Source organism: Gopherus flavomarginatus, chromosome 3 (assembly GCF_025201925.1).
Source record: "Gopherus flavomarginatus isolate rGopFla2 chromosome 3, rGopFla2.mat.asm, whole genome shotgun sequence".
Taxonomy (NCBI): domain Eukaryota; kingdom Metazoa; phylum Chordata; order Testudines; family Testudinidae; genus Gopherus; species Gopherus flavomarginatus.
The window spans coordinates 258,868,804-258,886,028 of NC_066619.1; the positions used below are offsets into that span (position 1 = coordinate 258,868,804).

The window sequence follows — 17,225 nt, forward strand, 5'->3', positions numbered from 1 at the left end:
TTTAAACTTCCTAGTGTCCAGTTTGTATCCATTTGTTCTTGTGTCCACATTAGTACTAAACTTAAATAATTCCTCTCCCTCCCTAAAATTTATTCCTCTGCTATAACTCTGCGAGTATGAGTCACTTGCCCTGGGCTCTGTGACTTGGCACCATAGGTTTTTCTTTGCAGTGTAGACATACCCTGAAACCCTTTCAATTAATCACTATCCTAAGGGTTGGCGAGCCCTGCCAATCCATTTCTAATGTATCTATCTTCAAGAAAAAGAAGCCATTTGCAGCCTTTTTACTTTGAGACAGTAGGTGATGGAGACATCCAGTCAGATGGTAGTGATTATCTCAGCTTTGGGAGGGCTTTTATATTTAATCCTTCAGCAGGGAACAATCATTGAAGAATTAATCTCGGTAGAGCTATTGATTTCATATTTTTAACATTTTTGTTACACGTGTGGCAAAATCTGACCTTGTAACCACAGGGAAGTAAGTGAAGCAAAGAGTCAAAAGATCCAGGAAATTCTTCATGCTGCCACTTCTATAGGCTGAGAGAGATCATGGTGTTTTGATTCACAACTCAAAAGATATGGAAAGAGAGCGCATGGGCAGCGAAGAATAATATGGATAAAGCTATATTTAAATGATAAACATATATGGCTTTTGTTGTGCTAGAGGAAAGGCAGAGAGTGGGATTTTTTTTCAGACTTGGTTTTGGAAATGTGGAAAAGTAGTTTCTTTCATTTTAACTACTACTTAGTTATTTCATCCAGTGATAGTGAATTTGGAAAAATAGGTGGAATTGGGTAGCTGTCCATGCACTTTCCTTTTATATACCTGTAATATCATGAATTAGGGACAAATTTTGCTTTCAGTTACAACATTATAAATCTGGTGACATCCATGGAGTTTTTCAAGATTTCCATTCTGTTATCAAGAATTGAGTTTGGCCATATTGCATACCAGTACATACTGAGGTTTTCCAAACACTAATTTGTTGAAAACTTGGTAGAACCTTGCATGGTATTTACAATCTTTTTCAGCCTATTGAAATTTGAAGTACGGTATATCCTGTTTTTTTTACGATTCGAAACAGTTATGCTGCTACATATATCCAGCTTTCCAGAACATGCTAATCTTAAGTATATCTTGTCTTGCTCTTGGGAAGCATAAGAAAGCAAATCTTCACGCCTTTGAGATTTGGACCTTTATTTTGTGACAGTGGTTATATTTATTCTATAGCAGATATCTTTAGCTGCTGTTTTTTGTAAACTCTTCCTGTAATGCTGAACATGTATGAACCTGTGTTTGTTAAGAACTGTGTTTTTATTGATTTGCAATTTTATATACAATTTAGCTATTTTAATAAATGTATGTTATGTGCAATTTTAATATAAAAGTAACACACATATTTTCCTTTCAGAAAACATACATTGCTGATCAATAATGTATTTGCAGTTATGGCTGCGTTGTTGATGGCTCTCTGTCAGTTAGCAGGATCATTTGAAATGCTCTTATTGGGCCGCATTGTGATGGGTATTGATGCAGGTAAGCTTTATGTTATGCTGTACATACACTTACAGTTTATACTGGGCATCCTGTGCCACCCTTACATTGAGGAGTGATTTCTATGCATAATCCCACTGAATTCAATGGAAACAATCAGTATGAGTAAGGATGGCAGAATCTGATCCTTAATGAAGAAACATAAATGGATATTAACCATGACAGCAAATTCCCTTTTGTACAGAATGTCTGTCTTCGCAAAACAGAAACCCTTTGGGTAGGAGAACATGGACTGTCTTTTAAAGCTGCTTACTATTTTGCGTTTTGGTGTTGCTAGATGCCAGATTGATATGAATAAGATAAGACTGAAGGCATAGAACATGGCTATCCATTTGTAATGTTTTCCAACTCTTAAAATACCATGTGGAACCACCACTTCGATCAAAATAATTTAGCAGGTTATCTTGTTTGTAAGAACTAATTACTGTAGTCTTGAAGATATGTGTCTTATTCACGTACAAATTGGTACCTTATACCAATGTTAGTCTGCTGGACTAAGGTGGTTTTAAGCTGACTTTTTTTTATTTCCCCACATTTGGGGTGTGTTCTCCTCTCTAATTCTTGCATGCTCTTAGAAGTCCATCAGAATTGTAAGCATGTTTAGGGGGAACATCTCTCTCTCTGCTGGTACAACAAAGATGCATTCTATAGTGTAAACATGTTGTATTTAATATTGTCTAGTTGACATATTGCCAAATCAGGGTGTTGGATTTTTCTTATTTACCCGTGTCCAGACTATTGATGAAGTGACAAGAGACTTCCATTGTGAACCATTACACATTCCTGACCAGCGTGCATCATTTCAGATATGTAATTGGAACTATTGGCCCCCTTGGTGATTAGATGGTACCAGGATAATAATGTATGTGCATGCACACACATGCATAGATTCTGTTCTGTTCTGTGTAGGTTCTTATGCCATTCTCATCATGCTGGTGTCTGAGATCGGTATTCAAACTTTTCTAAATAAATTTTTGCTCATTTACTGGTTCAGTGGTAAAGTCAATTGTACTTACAGAAATTTCTCTGCTGTTCCCTTCTTTCACAGGTGTCTCTCTCAGTGCCCTTCCCATCTATTTGAGTGAAATCTCACCTAAGGAGATCCGGGGTGCTCTGGGACAGGTCACAGCAATCTTCATCTGTATTGGCGTTTTCACTGCTCAGGTTTTGGGGCTACCAGAAATATTTGGCAATGTAAGTACTTGGTGGATGTTGTCCTACTGTATATTGCATTTAAAGAGTGACATTGAGAATTGTGACTGTTTCTTCTGTAGGTAGAAAACCACACTACTGTGGTTTACATAGAACCATTTTAGAAAGCAATGTCTTCCAAGTCTTTTTCTTCTTAACGTTTGTGTGTGTGATGTGTATGTACTTAATTATCATGAGAGAAGCAGGTATGGCCGCCCTGGAGACTAGAGTCTGTTTATACTGCCACTGTTGCAGTCAGCAAAGGTATTTGAACTGGATCCCCCTTGCTATAAAAAAAGAGGCAGCTGCCATAGCATTCTCTGAGAGGACTCCAGGACTCGGGAACTTGTTCCCTGTGTTGATCGGAAGCAGCCCAACTTTGGTGATCTACCCACCATGCTGCCCTGTTTGATAGGGTTTTAAGAGAGGGCTGAGGATATCCTTCCCAGGGTGATGAAGGAGTGAGAGTGTTTTTTGTAGGAGGCTGCCTAGCTGAGTTGCTGTTTGAATGTTTGTTATAATGCTGCTGGGTTTTTGTTGCACTACTGATTTATATGTTAGAGCACCTAGAGCCTTGTGTAGGCTCCTTTTTATTATTTAAATATAAAAAATAATTCTCCTCAGAATGGTTACAGCATGCGCAGCAGCAGAAGACCCATGCAGCCCCACTTAAGTTTCCCAGTCCTGATTTGGAGGGCCTACATTTAAAGCAGTTATTAATGAAGTGGAAGAGTGTGGCCTTAGGTAGTCTGTCATTTTGGATATGCAGGAGTCATTGTGAAGAAAATAGTTATGAAAGAGGTCTCCTGTCTGACAACAGCAGATTAAACAGCCCAAGTGGCTGGAGTAAGGGTTTCTTTTCCTGATGGGAAATTGCTGGATTTTCCTAGTATTGGTTACCTTGTTTGTATTTCTTCAGATACGAAAAAGGTGCCTAGAGTTTTTCAATAACTGTTTTCTAAATGACTTCTAAGAATGTAGATAAATAAAACTGACAAAGAGAATACCGCATGACCTTGCATAGAGTGACAGTGTTTCTAATATAAATCTTCTTACTGGGTGATTTTAATGTTGCTTGTAATATAGCCATACTCATAGACTAGTAGGAGAAAAGGCATGGCTACTTCTGGAGGACTGCTAGAATGAGAATATCCACGCTGACCTGTTATAGCAGGGATGGTCAAACTTTTTGGCCTGAGAGATGCATCAGGTTTCAGAAATTGTATGGGGGGCCGGTTAAGGGAGGCTGTGCCTCCCCAAACTGCCAGGTGTGGTCTGCCCCCTAACCGACCCCCCCCCCCCGCTTCTTGCCCTGCGACAGTGCCCCCTGGGACATCTGACCCATCCACCCCCCCACTCTCTGTCCCTTGACTGCCCCTGGACTCCCTACCCCTAACTGCCCCCACTACCCCATCCAAACCTCCCTCTCCTTCCTGAGTGCTGCCCCGGGACCTCTGCCTCATCCAACCGCCCCTTTTCCCTGTCCCCTGACTGGCCTCGGAACCCGCACCCCTGACTGCCCCCTGCTGCCCCATCCAACCCCCTCCCCCTGTCCTGACTGCCCTATCCACCCCCCTGCTCCCTGAACACCCCCAGAACCCCTGCCCCCATCCAACCCCCCTGTTCCCTGCCCTCTGACCACCCCGACCCCTGTCCACACCCCGGCCCCTGACCATGACCCTGAACTCCCCTGCCCATCCAACCCCTCTCTCCCTGCCCCCTTACCGTGCTGCCTGGAGCAATGGTGTTGCAACAGCCGCGCTGTCTGGCTGGAGCCAGCCACGCTGTCGCCACTGTGGAGCACAGAGCAACTGGTCAGGCTGGGCTCTGCAGGTGCAATGCCCCAGGAGCTCCCAGCCCTGCTGCCCGGAGCATGGCACCTGTGGTGCAGTGAGCAGAGGCTGTGGGGGAGGGGGAACAGCAGGGGAGGGGCCAGGGGCTAGCCTCCCGGGCCAGGAGCTCAGAGGCCAGGCAGGAGGCTCCTTTGGGCCAGATGTGGCCTGCGGGCCGTAGTTTGCCCACCTCTGTGTTATAGCTAGGATAACTCCTTGAGTAGCTGAGATTATCCTAGTGACCGCTTGATGTCACCATTACTGTGAACACAGGAAGCTGGTGCTTATACTGGTTGGCACCTGGCAATGCTTTTCCTACAGAGATTCACTTTCAAAGCGGTGTGTAGAAAATGCACACAGCAATCCTGTTACAGTGACACCTGAACTAAGAACTCGCTCTAACAGACTGATCAATAGCAGCCATCGCTTGAGGAATGAGGAGAACATGTCCCTCACATGCCGAAATGTCAAGTTCCCTGTAAATGTCTGCTTCAATCCACTTCAGGACTCGTACATCACTGTTCTTACATGGTTGCACTGATGGGCAACACTCCTCTATTGTCCCCTTCTTCATTCTGGTCTTAAATTATCTTTTAAATACCTCCGAAGGATAATACTGATTCAGTTTGCCCTTAAGTTAAAGACCAAATTTATTAGGCAACAAATTTTGGATGTTGTCTCAGAAATGATGTCAAAGTCCCCACAGAGGGTCGGGAGGATCCAGCCTCTGGTGGGGAGCCCAAGCTGTTGCTGTTTTTCAATGTCCACAGTGCTCTTTTTAGTGCACTAGCTCAAGTGGGCCTGGCCCGTGTCTGTCCATCCAGCCTGAGAGGCACGCTCCCACTTGTAGTGTAGACATACCTATTGAGGTCTATGTCAAGATTTCCATTGATTTCAGTGGTTGATTTTACTCTCCTCCAGCTTTTACATGTGTGCTGTTCCCGTTGAAGTCAATGGGAGTTTCACATATGTAAAGGCGGTGGAACTAGGAGTAACTGTGGAATTGCTGCATGCATTGTGTTATGAATTCTTTTATGTAGAAGCTATGAAATGTCAAACCTATATCTTACTGTATGTTCCTTTTGAGTCTTTTGTATTTTTCAAAGGTGCTCCACATCCGTTTTCCTAAAGGAACATGGTTTGCAGCATAAAGTCTCTTAAACAGTATTCTCAAAGTACTGTTGTTTGTTCAAGTTGCCTCTCAAAAGCAGGTGCAAGATATTTGCAAGCTCACTCTAGTTTAAAGACATCCATTTCCCAATAGGTTCATATTATGACTTCTATTCGTTTAGGATGTGAAAGATGCCTATCAAATGGTTGTCACCTTGCTTTATTTTTTCCCCCTTTAATTTGATTGTAAAGTATTTTACACAGCATTTGAAATGTGGTCAATATTTCCCACAGGCTGTACATTGTGTTTTGGAGAAGATCAAGCTTTCATGGTAGTTATTAAGTATCAGAGGGGTAGCCGTGTTAGTCTATAGCCACAAAAACAATGAGGAGTCCGGTGGCACCTTAAGGACAAACTGATTTTTTTGGGCATAAGCTTTAATGGGTAAAAATCCCACTTCTTTTACCCATGAAAGCTTATGCCCAAATAAATCTGTTAGTCTTTAAGGTGCCACCAGACTCCTTGTTATTCTTATTGTTACTGCAAAGCAAATTATGCCAGTGCCAATGTCTTAATTTAATAACATCCTAATTATGGTGTCATTGACTGTAAAATGTGGAGAACTTAAGTGTGCAGGAATTTGCAAAAAACAAGCAGACAAAGAAAGCCCCAATTAATAGTATGTTGATGAAACCTGCAAACCTCAGCAAGGGTCATATCCCTTGTAGCTGATTGTGCTAAACTATGGAAAACTAAATCCTTTGTTCAATTAATCTAAAATCAGCTGGCCTTGTTTACTCTCATAATTGTTTTAAAAACTGATACACCACCTTTTATTGTTGCATGTTGGATTATTAGTTTCTATCAGAGATAGTTGAAAGTGATAGTTTGTTACAAATTTAGCTCCTTTCTCTATTCATGAATTAACAAAGAGATCCTGATTTCTTTGAATGCATCTGAATAACCTTTAGACTATAACTTCATAGATTGTTCTGATTACTCTTCATCTATGCTGCATGGTTGGTCAGCTACATCAGATGGCATTGTTTCTGTTCCCAGACTGGATGATTGGAACTTTTAAAATAAGGAAATAACAGACTTCCATCGTGAACTTTCTTATCAATAATCATTTATATTAAAATATGTAAAAGTTTCAGGAATTTTAATGAAGTCAGTGGTTGTCTGAATACTTGTTATAATGAAAAATAAGACTCCTGCACAAGGAGTGAATAGAATAAGGGCTTGGATTTGCTAATCAGATAGTTCGGTATTCCAATAACTCTCTGTGCTATGTGAATTTGATCCTAAACCCATTGAAATGAATAGGAGTCTTGATTAATGCCTTAATTGCCAACCTTCTCTGTGGCAGAGTATGGCACTATCCTTTTAAGTGTGGAAATGCCAATGGACATTGGAACTGTGAAAGTGGAATATTTATTACTAATGTAGCTTTTACAGACTCTCACTGGTAAAACCTTTTCACTGCATTGCATTTTATATTCTCTGGGTTCTGTGGGTTGAGATGCTGGCTCAGAGTTAATGCAGCAGAGAAAGGGACTGAATCCTCACCTCAAAATAAAAATAACACGCAGAATGCCTGTGCACTGAGGATTTTTCTGACTGTTACTGTTTGTGAGGGAAGTAGCATCATACCCATAGCTTCATTCCTACATTCATGTTGGGCCATGTGGATTCATGCTGGTGGACACACTAGCCATACTTCAGACATGTATGTATTTTCTCTTGTGCATTGCCTTGAGAGTCCTGGTGCAAAGATTATATACATGGAACATATGGAAGTTTAGCATGTCTCTCTGAAGGTTCTGCACTGCTTTGGCCACCAGCGTAGTAGCTATGCTGTTTCTACTATTTTGTCCTTGTTGAATAGGATAAGGAACTGATGTTTCTGGTGTATTGCTAATACTATCACAACATTTTTGGAGAAGCATTCTTAGCTATTTCTATGTCTGTACTTCTATTGGAGTACAGACATCACTGTTGTACACAAACCAATTTTTTAGCAAGGGGTGTATTAGAACGAATGCAAAGGCCATCACAATAGCAGATTGTTGAGATTAAATACAGATATTTTTGGATTCTGAGATGTTTTTTCTGCCTCTGACTCTGAAGCCAGTTTAATGATGGTATTGAATCTATAGATGGTGTCCTTAGAGTGTAATATTTTAAAAAAGATTGATAGGTCTCTGGAACTCAAGTTAAACAGTCACACTGCTAGTTTTCTACTGCACCTGCTGTGCCAATGTCCCCCAATTACTCCAAATCCTCTTTTCCCCCTTAATGTAGGATAAACACTAGTTTGAACTTCAAGGCTCTGATTCTGACCACCTTTACACAAATACAAATAATATAGTCTACTATATCTCCATGGAAGCCAGTGGAAATCCATGAGTGTAAAACTGTTTTGAGACCAGAATTGGGCACAGAACATAATTACTTAAAAAAACTTATACCCAGGTGATCTGCTTCTCTGTATCATCCTGTTTGCTATGTTGTAGTGTGCTAATTACACCACCATCATGCTTCAGCCTTCTGTAACCTGAAGCCATTATTTCTTCAGGAAGCCATAGCAACTGCAAATGTCAATTTATGCTGGCCCACAAGAATGTAATTGTGTTATCTTGAGTAACATGGGAGATATAATATTGCCATTGGCTCCAAAATTATTTAATTTTGAGCATTCTTGGCTTATTTTAGCATGTGCAACTTTTAATATGTTCTTTTGAGGCTTAGGATATTTTATATAGGAAAGAATATTTCAAATCTGTCACTTCTTCTTAAAGCACTGCTTGTCAGTTCTTTTTATCCTCCAGTTTCTATGATTCTGTCATTAGATCATCCAGTTCATTTTCCTGTCAGGACTGTTCCAGGCAGAATATTTGGTAGTGTTTTATCAAGTCTAGTTTTAAAACTTCAAGCTTACAACACATCTCTTGGGGGACCTTTCCATAATCTAATATTGGTACATCCCATTGTCAGAAGAATTTCTCAAATGTTTTTCCCTTCTTAATTTTGTCCCATTGATCCTAGAGTTAGCCCTGTGAACAGACGTTTCCCATTGCTGGAGTATCCATGATATGTGTTAATTGTGTCTCTATCTATGCATTTCTCTTTTGTGTGCGTGTGTGTGTGTGTGTGAGAGAGAGAGAGAGAGAGAAAAAAGAAGTATAAACACACACACTGTGTACATATTTATAGGGAAGGATGCTAGAGCTGCCTACAACTGAGGTTGCCTGACGGTTCTCATTATATGGCCCTGTTTTCAGTTACTTATAAGGTTGGCAAACTTTAATAATTTGCCCTGAAATTTCACATGCCAGGTGTCTGCTTCAAGCACTGTTTTTGCAAAAAATTCCAGCCATTTCAGAGAACAAGGCTAGGGGAAAATGGATTGTTTTGCCCATGTAAAAAAAATTCTGATAATCTCCTGCCCCTCCCCCGCCGAGTAGCTCTTGATCCTATACTTGGAAGCAAGGGCTTGAAATTTTGCAGGTTGGTGGCTTTGTGTCAGGGATGTGCTGTGTGCCATCCCTGAAAATATCCACCCAAATTTGGCCAAGTTATAAGCCTTTTTTAAAAATCACAAATCACACAGACTCAAGAGAAACATCTTTGATTTTAGCATTAGAGTCCATCTTCCCTGAGCATGCTTGGCAATAGTAACTCAGGCACTCTAGTGCCAAGTGCCGTAGAAAAGCCCAAGGGGAAATTAATTATGGTAATTCTCTCTTCAGAGCAGAGGCTGCATGGTAAATAAGGTTTGGAGCTGCACACTGAACAAAATGAAGTATTGAATAGTTGCTCATTAAGTGAGCACCATCCATCCTATCCTCTGGATGAGGCAGGGGTCCTGTGGAAAAAATAGTGTGTGATTGTGTAATTAAAGACTGTTCTATAATGCAGGAGCCATATGTAAGGGCCATAATTAAAATTACGCAGGTAACCTTAATTCTGCAATTTCCTAACCTTTGAGTGTTTTGACTTAGCACCTTTTAATAATATTCTTTTAATGTAATTTTTGTGTGTATACTAAGTAATTATATTAAGCTGGAAAATCAAGTAAGTGTATGGTAGTATTTAAAAAATTGTAAAAAAGGTTATAACATAACTAAACCAGAAGGGATAATTTAGTGGCCTAAGTGTAACCCACTCACTGAGCATATCATGTCCCCCTTTACTGTCTGGTGCAAATAGATTTACATATGCAGCTCAAGAGGTAGAAGCCTGTGCTTTTGTTGGTGGTGGTCCTGGTTCAGTACACCAGCACATATTTGGGGGAGAGAACAATTAGCTGATGTCACTGTGCATAGAGGTCGTAAATCTTGTAACAGATCACTTCTGTCTAATGATACAGTATTTTGTTTGTCATGAAGATGTTACATATAATATCAAAAATGTCTGCCTCAGAACTAAATTTCTAGTTACATCAACATAGCTTTACTGTCACAGACTTTCCTACTCTGTCTTGCTGTGCTGAATCGGAATCACCGGGGCACAGCACAGATGACAGAAGAGTATAAGCAGTTGGGGAGGACTTTTAATTGAGAAGGATTTTTTCCCCATCCTTTTCTAGAAAGGAATGACACACACAAAGTGCATGCAGTGCTCATCTAAAGCTCCATATAGAGGCTTTGGTGAGCTCAATAAAATTAGCTGAAATTTTCTTCCACAGTGTCACCAGAACACCAGTATGGAGTTAAAATTTTATTAAATAGACTTGGCAGCTTATTATTCCTTAGCTGTTCAGTTTTGAGTTTATCCATCTTTTTTTTTTTTTTAAATCTCTAATGAACCTTTACACCAGGGGTAGGCAACCTATGGCACATGTGCCGAAGGAGGCACGCGAGCTGGTTTTCAATGGCACTCACACTGCCGGGGTCCTGGCCACCAGTCCGGGGGGCTCTGCATTTTAATTTAATTTTAAATTAAGCTTCTTAAACATTTTAAAAACCTTATTTACTTTACATACAACAACAGTTTAGTTATATAATATAGACTTATAGAAAGAGACCTTCTAAAAACGTTAAAATGTATTACTGGCACACGAAACCTTAAATTAGAGTGAATAAATGAAGACTCAGCACATCACTTCTGAAAGATTGCCGACCCCTGCTTCACACTATAAGGAAACCTGCTTGTTCTTCATGCTTTGGATGTACCGGAGGATCTCTTCTTTCAGCAATGTACATGAAATTTATGTGAGTCTCTCCCATTCACATTAAAATCTGAGTTACATGTGCATACCCCATGCATAGATGGGATAGGCTCCAGGGAATTCAAATAAGAAGCATGTATGCATGTTTTCACCTGCAACAGGAGTGATCCATTCTTCTTTGATTGACATCTGCGTAAATGAGGAGTAACCCTATTTTGGGAAATGGAATTACACCAGCACAAAACTAAAGTAGGCAAGAACGGCATCAGACCTGGGTTTCAATTTGATTTTTAAACGTCAGCACACTAATTTTGCTGTAGCTATGTTGTGCTTTGCAGCTGTCACTGAAACAATAGGAGCAAATAAAATTTTTGTTGGTTTGTTTTTCTTCCTTTTATTTTTTTTTAAGAACAGTAATGCTCCATCCAATATTTGAGGAACTGGCAGCAGTCTTTGGCCAGGCCTGCACTATAAACTTTTGCCAGTATAATAATGTTGGCTAGGGATGTGATTCTTCATGACATTCTTATACTGGCAAAAAGCCCTAGTGTAGATGCAGTTTTTTCTGGAAAAGAGTCTCTTTGCCAGTATAACGTAGTTCATTCAGGTGACTGGCATAAACTATACTGGCTCATGAACTCTCTTTTTCTGGTATAAGCTGCATCTCCCCTAGGGTGATTTGCCAGTATAGCTAAACCAGCAAAAACATTCTAGTGTAGACTAAGCCTTTGTGACAGATGAAAAATGTTCTGCATCAAATGGGATCTTAAATGGATTTTACTTAGGTATATATTTTATATCAAAATACCAACAGAACGTTAGTAGTTCCCTTTCTAGACTTAATCTTCTTTACTAATCCCCAAAGAATGACATGATATTAGAAGTAGAAGATAATTGTTTTTAAAACCTTTTACATATGAACCTTTTGTATTTTGCTGGTTGCCATTTCTTATACTTTTAAATGCTGCTTCAGATGCACTGAAATATGTTGTACAGCCGGCTACTTTATAATTTTCTGTATCGTTGAAGTCACAATAACCTGTCCCAAAAACTAGCCTACATTGCTTCTCAAAGCATCATTGTTTAAAACCGCTCCTTCGTAAGACTTTGTACTTGACTCAGACTCAAAGGCTGCCTGGTAACTAATGCTACACTCTAAATTTAGTAAGGAAAGCTATAAAGAATTGTTCCCAGGCAGCCACAGCCTGCAGGTAGAGACTAAGGAGAACATAATCTTTGCTGAGATACAATAGCTGAAAGACTGTTAAATGTCAATATGATAACGTGAAGAGCAATCCAGCCATTTCTAGTGCTGTGAGTCCTTCGTGTGTGTGCACGTGCGCATATGCTGGAGCAGCGAACCGCAGCCTCCGGGAGCCGCAATCGGCCAAACCTGCAGACATGGCAGGTACCCAAACCGGCCCGGCCCGCCAGGGGCTTTCCCTGCACAAACGGCGGAACAAGTTTGGGAACCACTGGACTAGAGCATGCTCAGTACATATGGAATATTTAGAGAATTTTGCTGCCAAACTAGTAAATCTCTATTGAGCACGTGCAAAGTGAGATTTCCAGAATACCTGGCCTCTTTGTGGTGTTTTGTGAAAATTGATTTTTTTCTCTGGTTCCAGAGAAGAACTTGAACAATTCCAAAGTGGTTTCAAGAAATTCACTGGGATGAAGTGAGAAACTTGAGATATAAAGACATTTACAAAAACCCCCAAAACAAACAAAAAAATGAGAGAGAGAGAGAGAGAATGTTTTGAGTTGGTCCGAGGAGCCTGGATTTGGATAGTGTAAATCATGAGACAAGTGAATGGAAAGAGAATGTGAATTTGAAGTATTCTAGGGCCTGACTCAAAGCCCATTGAAATCAATGGAAAGGTTCACAGGTCCTTAATGCCAAGAGTGTTTTTTAACACATACACAAGAGGAAAATAACAGATTGCTCAATTTCCTTGTAGAAAGGGCCAAAAATCTTTAGCCTACAGGGGAAAACAGTAGACTTGGCAGATCCGTATGAACTATAAAGTCGATGTGCATTAAAATGTGTTGTTAGAAGGTGAGGGCACCTTTTATTATTATTGCTTTAGATAAGGACTGTATCTGTCTTCCGTTTCTCCTTTTTGTAAATAAAAGGTAAAGAAACAAAGGAAGATCAATGTTTTGTACAGTAAAAATAGATTTTTATTGTATTGTGCTGGCCTGAAATTTATTATAAGGACTGAATTCATTCTCATGTTATAGCTTTTCACAATAATAGTTTTAAAAGACTTATTTGGAGAAAAAAGTGAAAAACTGAAAAGCTATGGAATATAGATTTAGTAAAGGCCAATAAGAGTTCCTAGAAGAACTCTAGAAGAACAGCAGAATATTAATAATAAAAATCTACAAAAGTAATTAGGTTTTTTTCACCTTTGCACGGTATCCTTGACACTGTGGGAAAAAATGTACAGGAAATCTGAGGCACTAATCAAGAGTCAGATTTTTGTATATCACTTTCACAGACTAAATGTAACTTTAGAAAAAATTTATGTTACTATTTTACCTTTTACGATGTTTTGGAAAGTCATGGAAATAAGGCTAGTTTTTGACCATTAAAAATGAAGAAACTATCTGCTTCTAGCCGCCCACAAAGCAAAACAGCCAGTTACAATAGCTGTTTGCTTTGTAGTGTCTTCTTTTGTTCTTAGTATTCTTAGCCATTTTAATTGATGTAAAGGAGACTATCTCATTTCATTATCCAATAAAACAAATAGACAACTGCTCATTCCATCTCAGTTTACGTCTACACTGCAGGCTAGGGGTTGTGATTTCACCTGCTCATATACACACCCTCAAGCTAGCTCTCATTGAGCTAGCACAAGCATAAGTAACAGTGTAGCTGTGGTTGCACTGGTAGCAGCGGTAAAGGTGACTACAAACCTGCCCAAAACTGGTGGGTATGTACTCGGCAGGGCTTGGCTGTGCCTCTGCTGCTGCTCCTCTCTGTACTTCACTGCTCTATCTACTCATGCTAGCTCGATGAGATCTTGCGCTAGTATATGGACATAGGCATGGGAATCCCATCTTTAGATCATAGTGTCGAGCTAGCCATAGATGGCTAGCAACTCCTGATGCTTCTAATGTAAACAAAAAGCTTCCCCCTCAAATTCCTTTCTTCCTGAATGCTTGAGGGGGAAAAAAATGGGCCTTGCAGCATGCATAGTGGGGAGTCCTATTACAGAAAAATACTGAGAGACGAACAGTTGAGAGTAGAGCTTGTAGGAAAATGCTTTTTTTCCACCTTTTAAGTGGAAAATCCCAAACCTGAAAATTTTGATTCAGAAATGCCACTGCTATGTGTAACGCTCGCTCACTCACCCAGGAGGAGGGAGGCCCGTCCGCCTCACTACACTATGCCTCAAGAGAATTGTTATTTGGGTGTCCCATGTTCTCATTCTCCTCTAAGGGCTGGGCTCCGTTCCTGGGTTATGTCTTTCCAGTTGCACCACAGTCTCTCCTCCTGCTAGACCCATGGCCACAGTTCATTATGGGAGATGCTATCCTTCTGAGGAACCTGTCCCATACAGGAGAATGCACTCATGAGGCGCCCAAACTACAGCAACGGAGACAACAATCCAAATCAAAACATTTTTTGGAGTGGGGGAGCAGGGACCGGTGTTCAGTTTTTGATAAAAGGTCAACATTTCCACAGAAAGCAGCCACTTTTCACTAAAAAATTTGTTTTGTTGAAAACCTAATTTTCCATTCAGAAAGGTAGAAAAATGGCCACGGGCTCTTGTTGAAAGATGTGGGCTCTGATTCTGCTGGAGAAATCATTTCCAAAGTACTTGGAGAGGTGCAGTGAGTACTTGCTGATGCAAGGTGCTGAGGACTCTGCTCCAATCCAACAAAGCCTGTGAAAACATATGCTTGAGCTCAAGTAGCCCTACTGAAGTCTGAGCAATCTGCTCAACGCCTTTCAAGATCAAGTCTCTAATTAGAATGAATGAAATTAAATGAAATCACCAATGATAGAGTGAAACCATACTTTATGATCATCTTAAAAAGAGACCACTGCTAAGATTGTTATCCCAACGTTAATTACAGAATTAGAACAGAAGATATTTTAGGAACAGAAAGCTACTAAAAGGCCATTTTGCTTTTCTGAGTTAATGTTAATCCTGTTTTCTTGCTTTTTTCACCATACTCCTACATATTTCCATTCTTTCTTCAAAGGCAAACCCAGATTTCCCTTGATACATTTTCTATAAGCTGCCTTCCCCAGAAACCCTTCTTTTGAAGTACTTTTCCCTGGGTTCCCAATCTGCTTCTAGAGTTAAATAATGGCAAAATTCAGTGTTCTGATCAAATTTCAATGACTTTCAAAGATTATTATGGAAGAAAAATTAAATCGAAAATCCACTAAGGCATTAAATTTTCATGATGTCTCCTAGGTAGCTACATACATTATACTCTTGCTGCTGATTTTCTCCTTTACTGAATGTTAGTATGTTACATATATTTTTGTAGACAAAGACCTGGTCTACACTAGTCTGTTATTTCGGAATTAGCCGAGTTAGTTTGAAAAAAAGAAAAAAAGATTCCGTCCACACGACCAAACCATTTTTTTTTTATTTAAAAGGCTCTTTAATCCGATTTCTATACTCCACCTTGGCAAGTGGAGTAGCGCTTAAATCGTGATCACAATCCCGGGTTAAAGGTATTGTGGACACAATTCGACGTTATTGGCCTCTGGAACTATCACAGAATGCTCCCTTGTGACCGCTCTGGACAACACACTCAACTCCAGTGCACTAGCCAGGTGGGCAGGAAAAGCCCCGGGAACTTTTGTATTTAATTTCCTTTTTGGTCACCATCAGCACAAGTGACCATCAGCACAGTCCACCATCCCAGGCGACCATGCGGAGTCCACCATCACAAGAGATCATGAAGTCCCAGATTTGCGGACGAGCTCCAGCATGGTCCGAATGGGAGGTACTGGATTTCCTCGCATGTTGGGGGGACAAGTCCATTATGGCAGAACTGTGTTCCAAAAAAAGGAACGCAAATATGTATGCTAAAGTCTCCAGGGCCATGCCGGAAAGAGGCTACTCCGGGGACACAGAGCAAGTGTCGTACAAAAATCAAGGAGCTCAGGCAAGCATACCAAAAAGCCAGGGAGGTGAACGAGCGCTCTGGGTCACAGCCCCATACATTCTGCTTCTACCATGAGCTGCATGCAGTTATGGGGGGTGACACCACCACTACCACCACTGTCCGTGGACACCTGCAAGGGGGGAGTTGCACGGAGCGAGGAGGAAGAGTCATTGGAGGATGATGAGAAAGAGGACAGTGCACAGGCAGCAAGTGTGGAATCCATTGTCCCCCCCCCCCCCCACCCAGGAACTATTCTTAACACTGAAGCCAATAGCCTCCCCCGACTCGCAAGGCAGGCTCCTGGACCTTGACCCTGGAGAAGGTACTGCTGGTGAGTGAGAGCCTGATCGGAGCCACGTGATCGGGGTGGCACGGGGGTGTGTTGTGTGAAGCGATCATCCCAGAGAGCCCGCAGGCCCTCCTATTGTATGGCAAACGCACCAGGCATTGCTTGCTATGGGAAAGGGGCCCAGCTGTTTGAAAGCATTGGAATGAATGTAGAAGAAGCAGAACCGCGCATGCCCCTAGACTGCCTGCAAGCTGAATTCTGATGCCTGGCCATGTGTGATGGCTTACTCACACCAAAGTGTCCCTGTTGTTCTCTGAAATGTATCTTATAAAATAATACCCTCTCTTTTTCTTCTCCCATGGGTGCAGATGTTTCAATGCGGCCCCTATCTACTCCTTCCCAGAGGCTGGTCCAGATTAGAAAGTGGAAAAAACGAACTCGGGATGACATGTTCATTGAGCTCATGCAGTCCTCCTGCACTGATAGGGTCTAGCACCCTGACAATTGCGGAATCCCGTAAAGCATTACAGGAACATGATGAGAGCAGGCAGGATGCTATGGTCAAGCTCATGGGGGAGCAAACTGACATGCCCCGCTGAATGGTGGATCTAATGCAGGAAAGGCAGCAAGACCACAGACTGCCGCTGCAGCACCGTGTAACCGCCCTCCCTCCTCCCCAAGTTCCATAGCCTCCTCATCCAGATGCCCAAGAACACGAGGGGGAGGCTACGGGGACCCACACACTCAACCACAGAGGATTGCCCAAGCAGCAGAAAGCTGACATATGAGAACTTTTGATTTGGTTTCTGGACTTGTCCTTCCCTCCTCCTCCACCCCCCAACCCAATACCTTCCCCCCAGTCTACCTTCTGATTCCTCTCAATGTGTTGTGTGACAAATAGTACAGAACAGTTTTCCTTTCATATATATAGGCAG

General features: G+C 41.2%; 1 protein-coding gene across 2 annotated transcripts in view; it reads left to right on the forward strand.

The window, feature by feature from the left end:
• SLC2A9 (solute carrier family 2 member 9) overlaps nt 1–17,225 on the forward strand; it is a 180,547-nt gene that overhangs the window by 44,547 nt on the left and 118,775 nt on the right. For both annotated transcript variants that reach the window (XM_050947776.1, XM_050947775.1), the window contains exons 4-5: nt 1,413–1,537; nt 2,604–2,749. In XM_050947776.1, the coding sequence (XP_050803733.1) occupies nt 1,413–1,537; nt 2,604–2,749 (271 nt within the window). The remainder of the gene's footprint in view (nt 1–1,412; nt 1,538–2,603; nt 2,750–17,225) is intronic.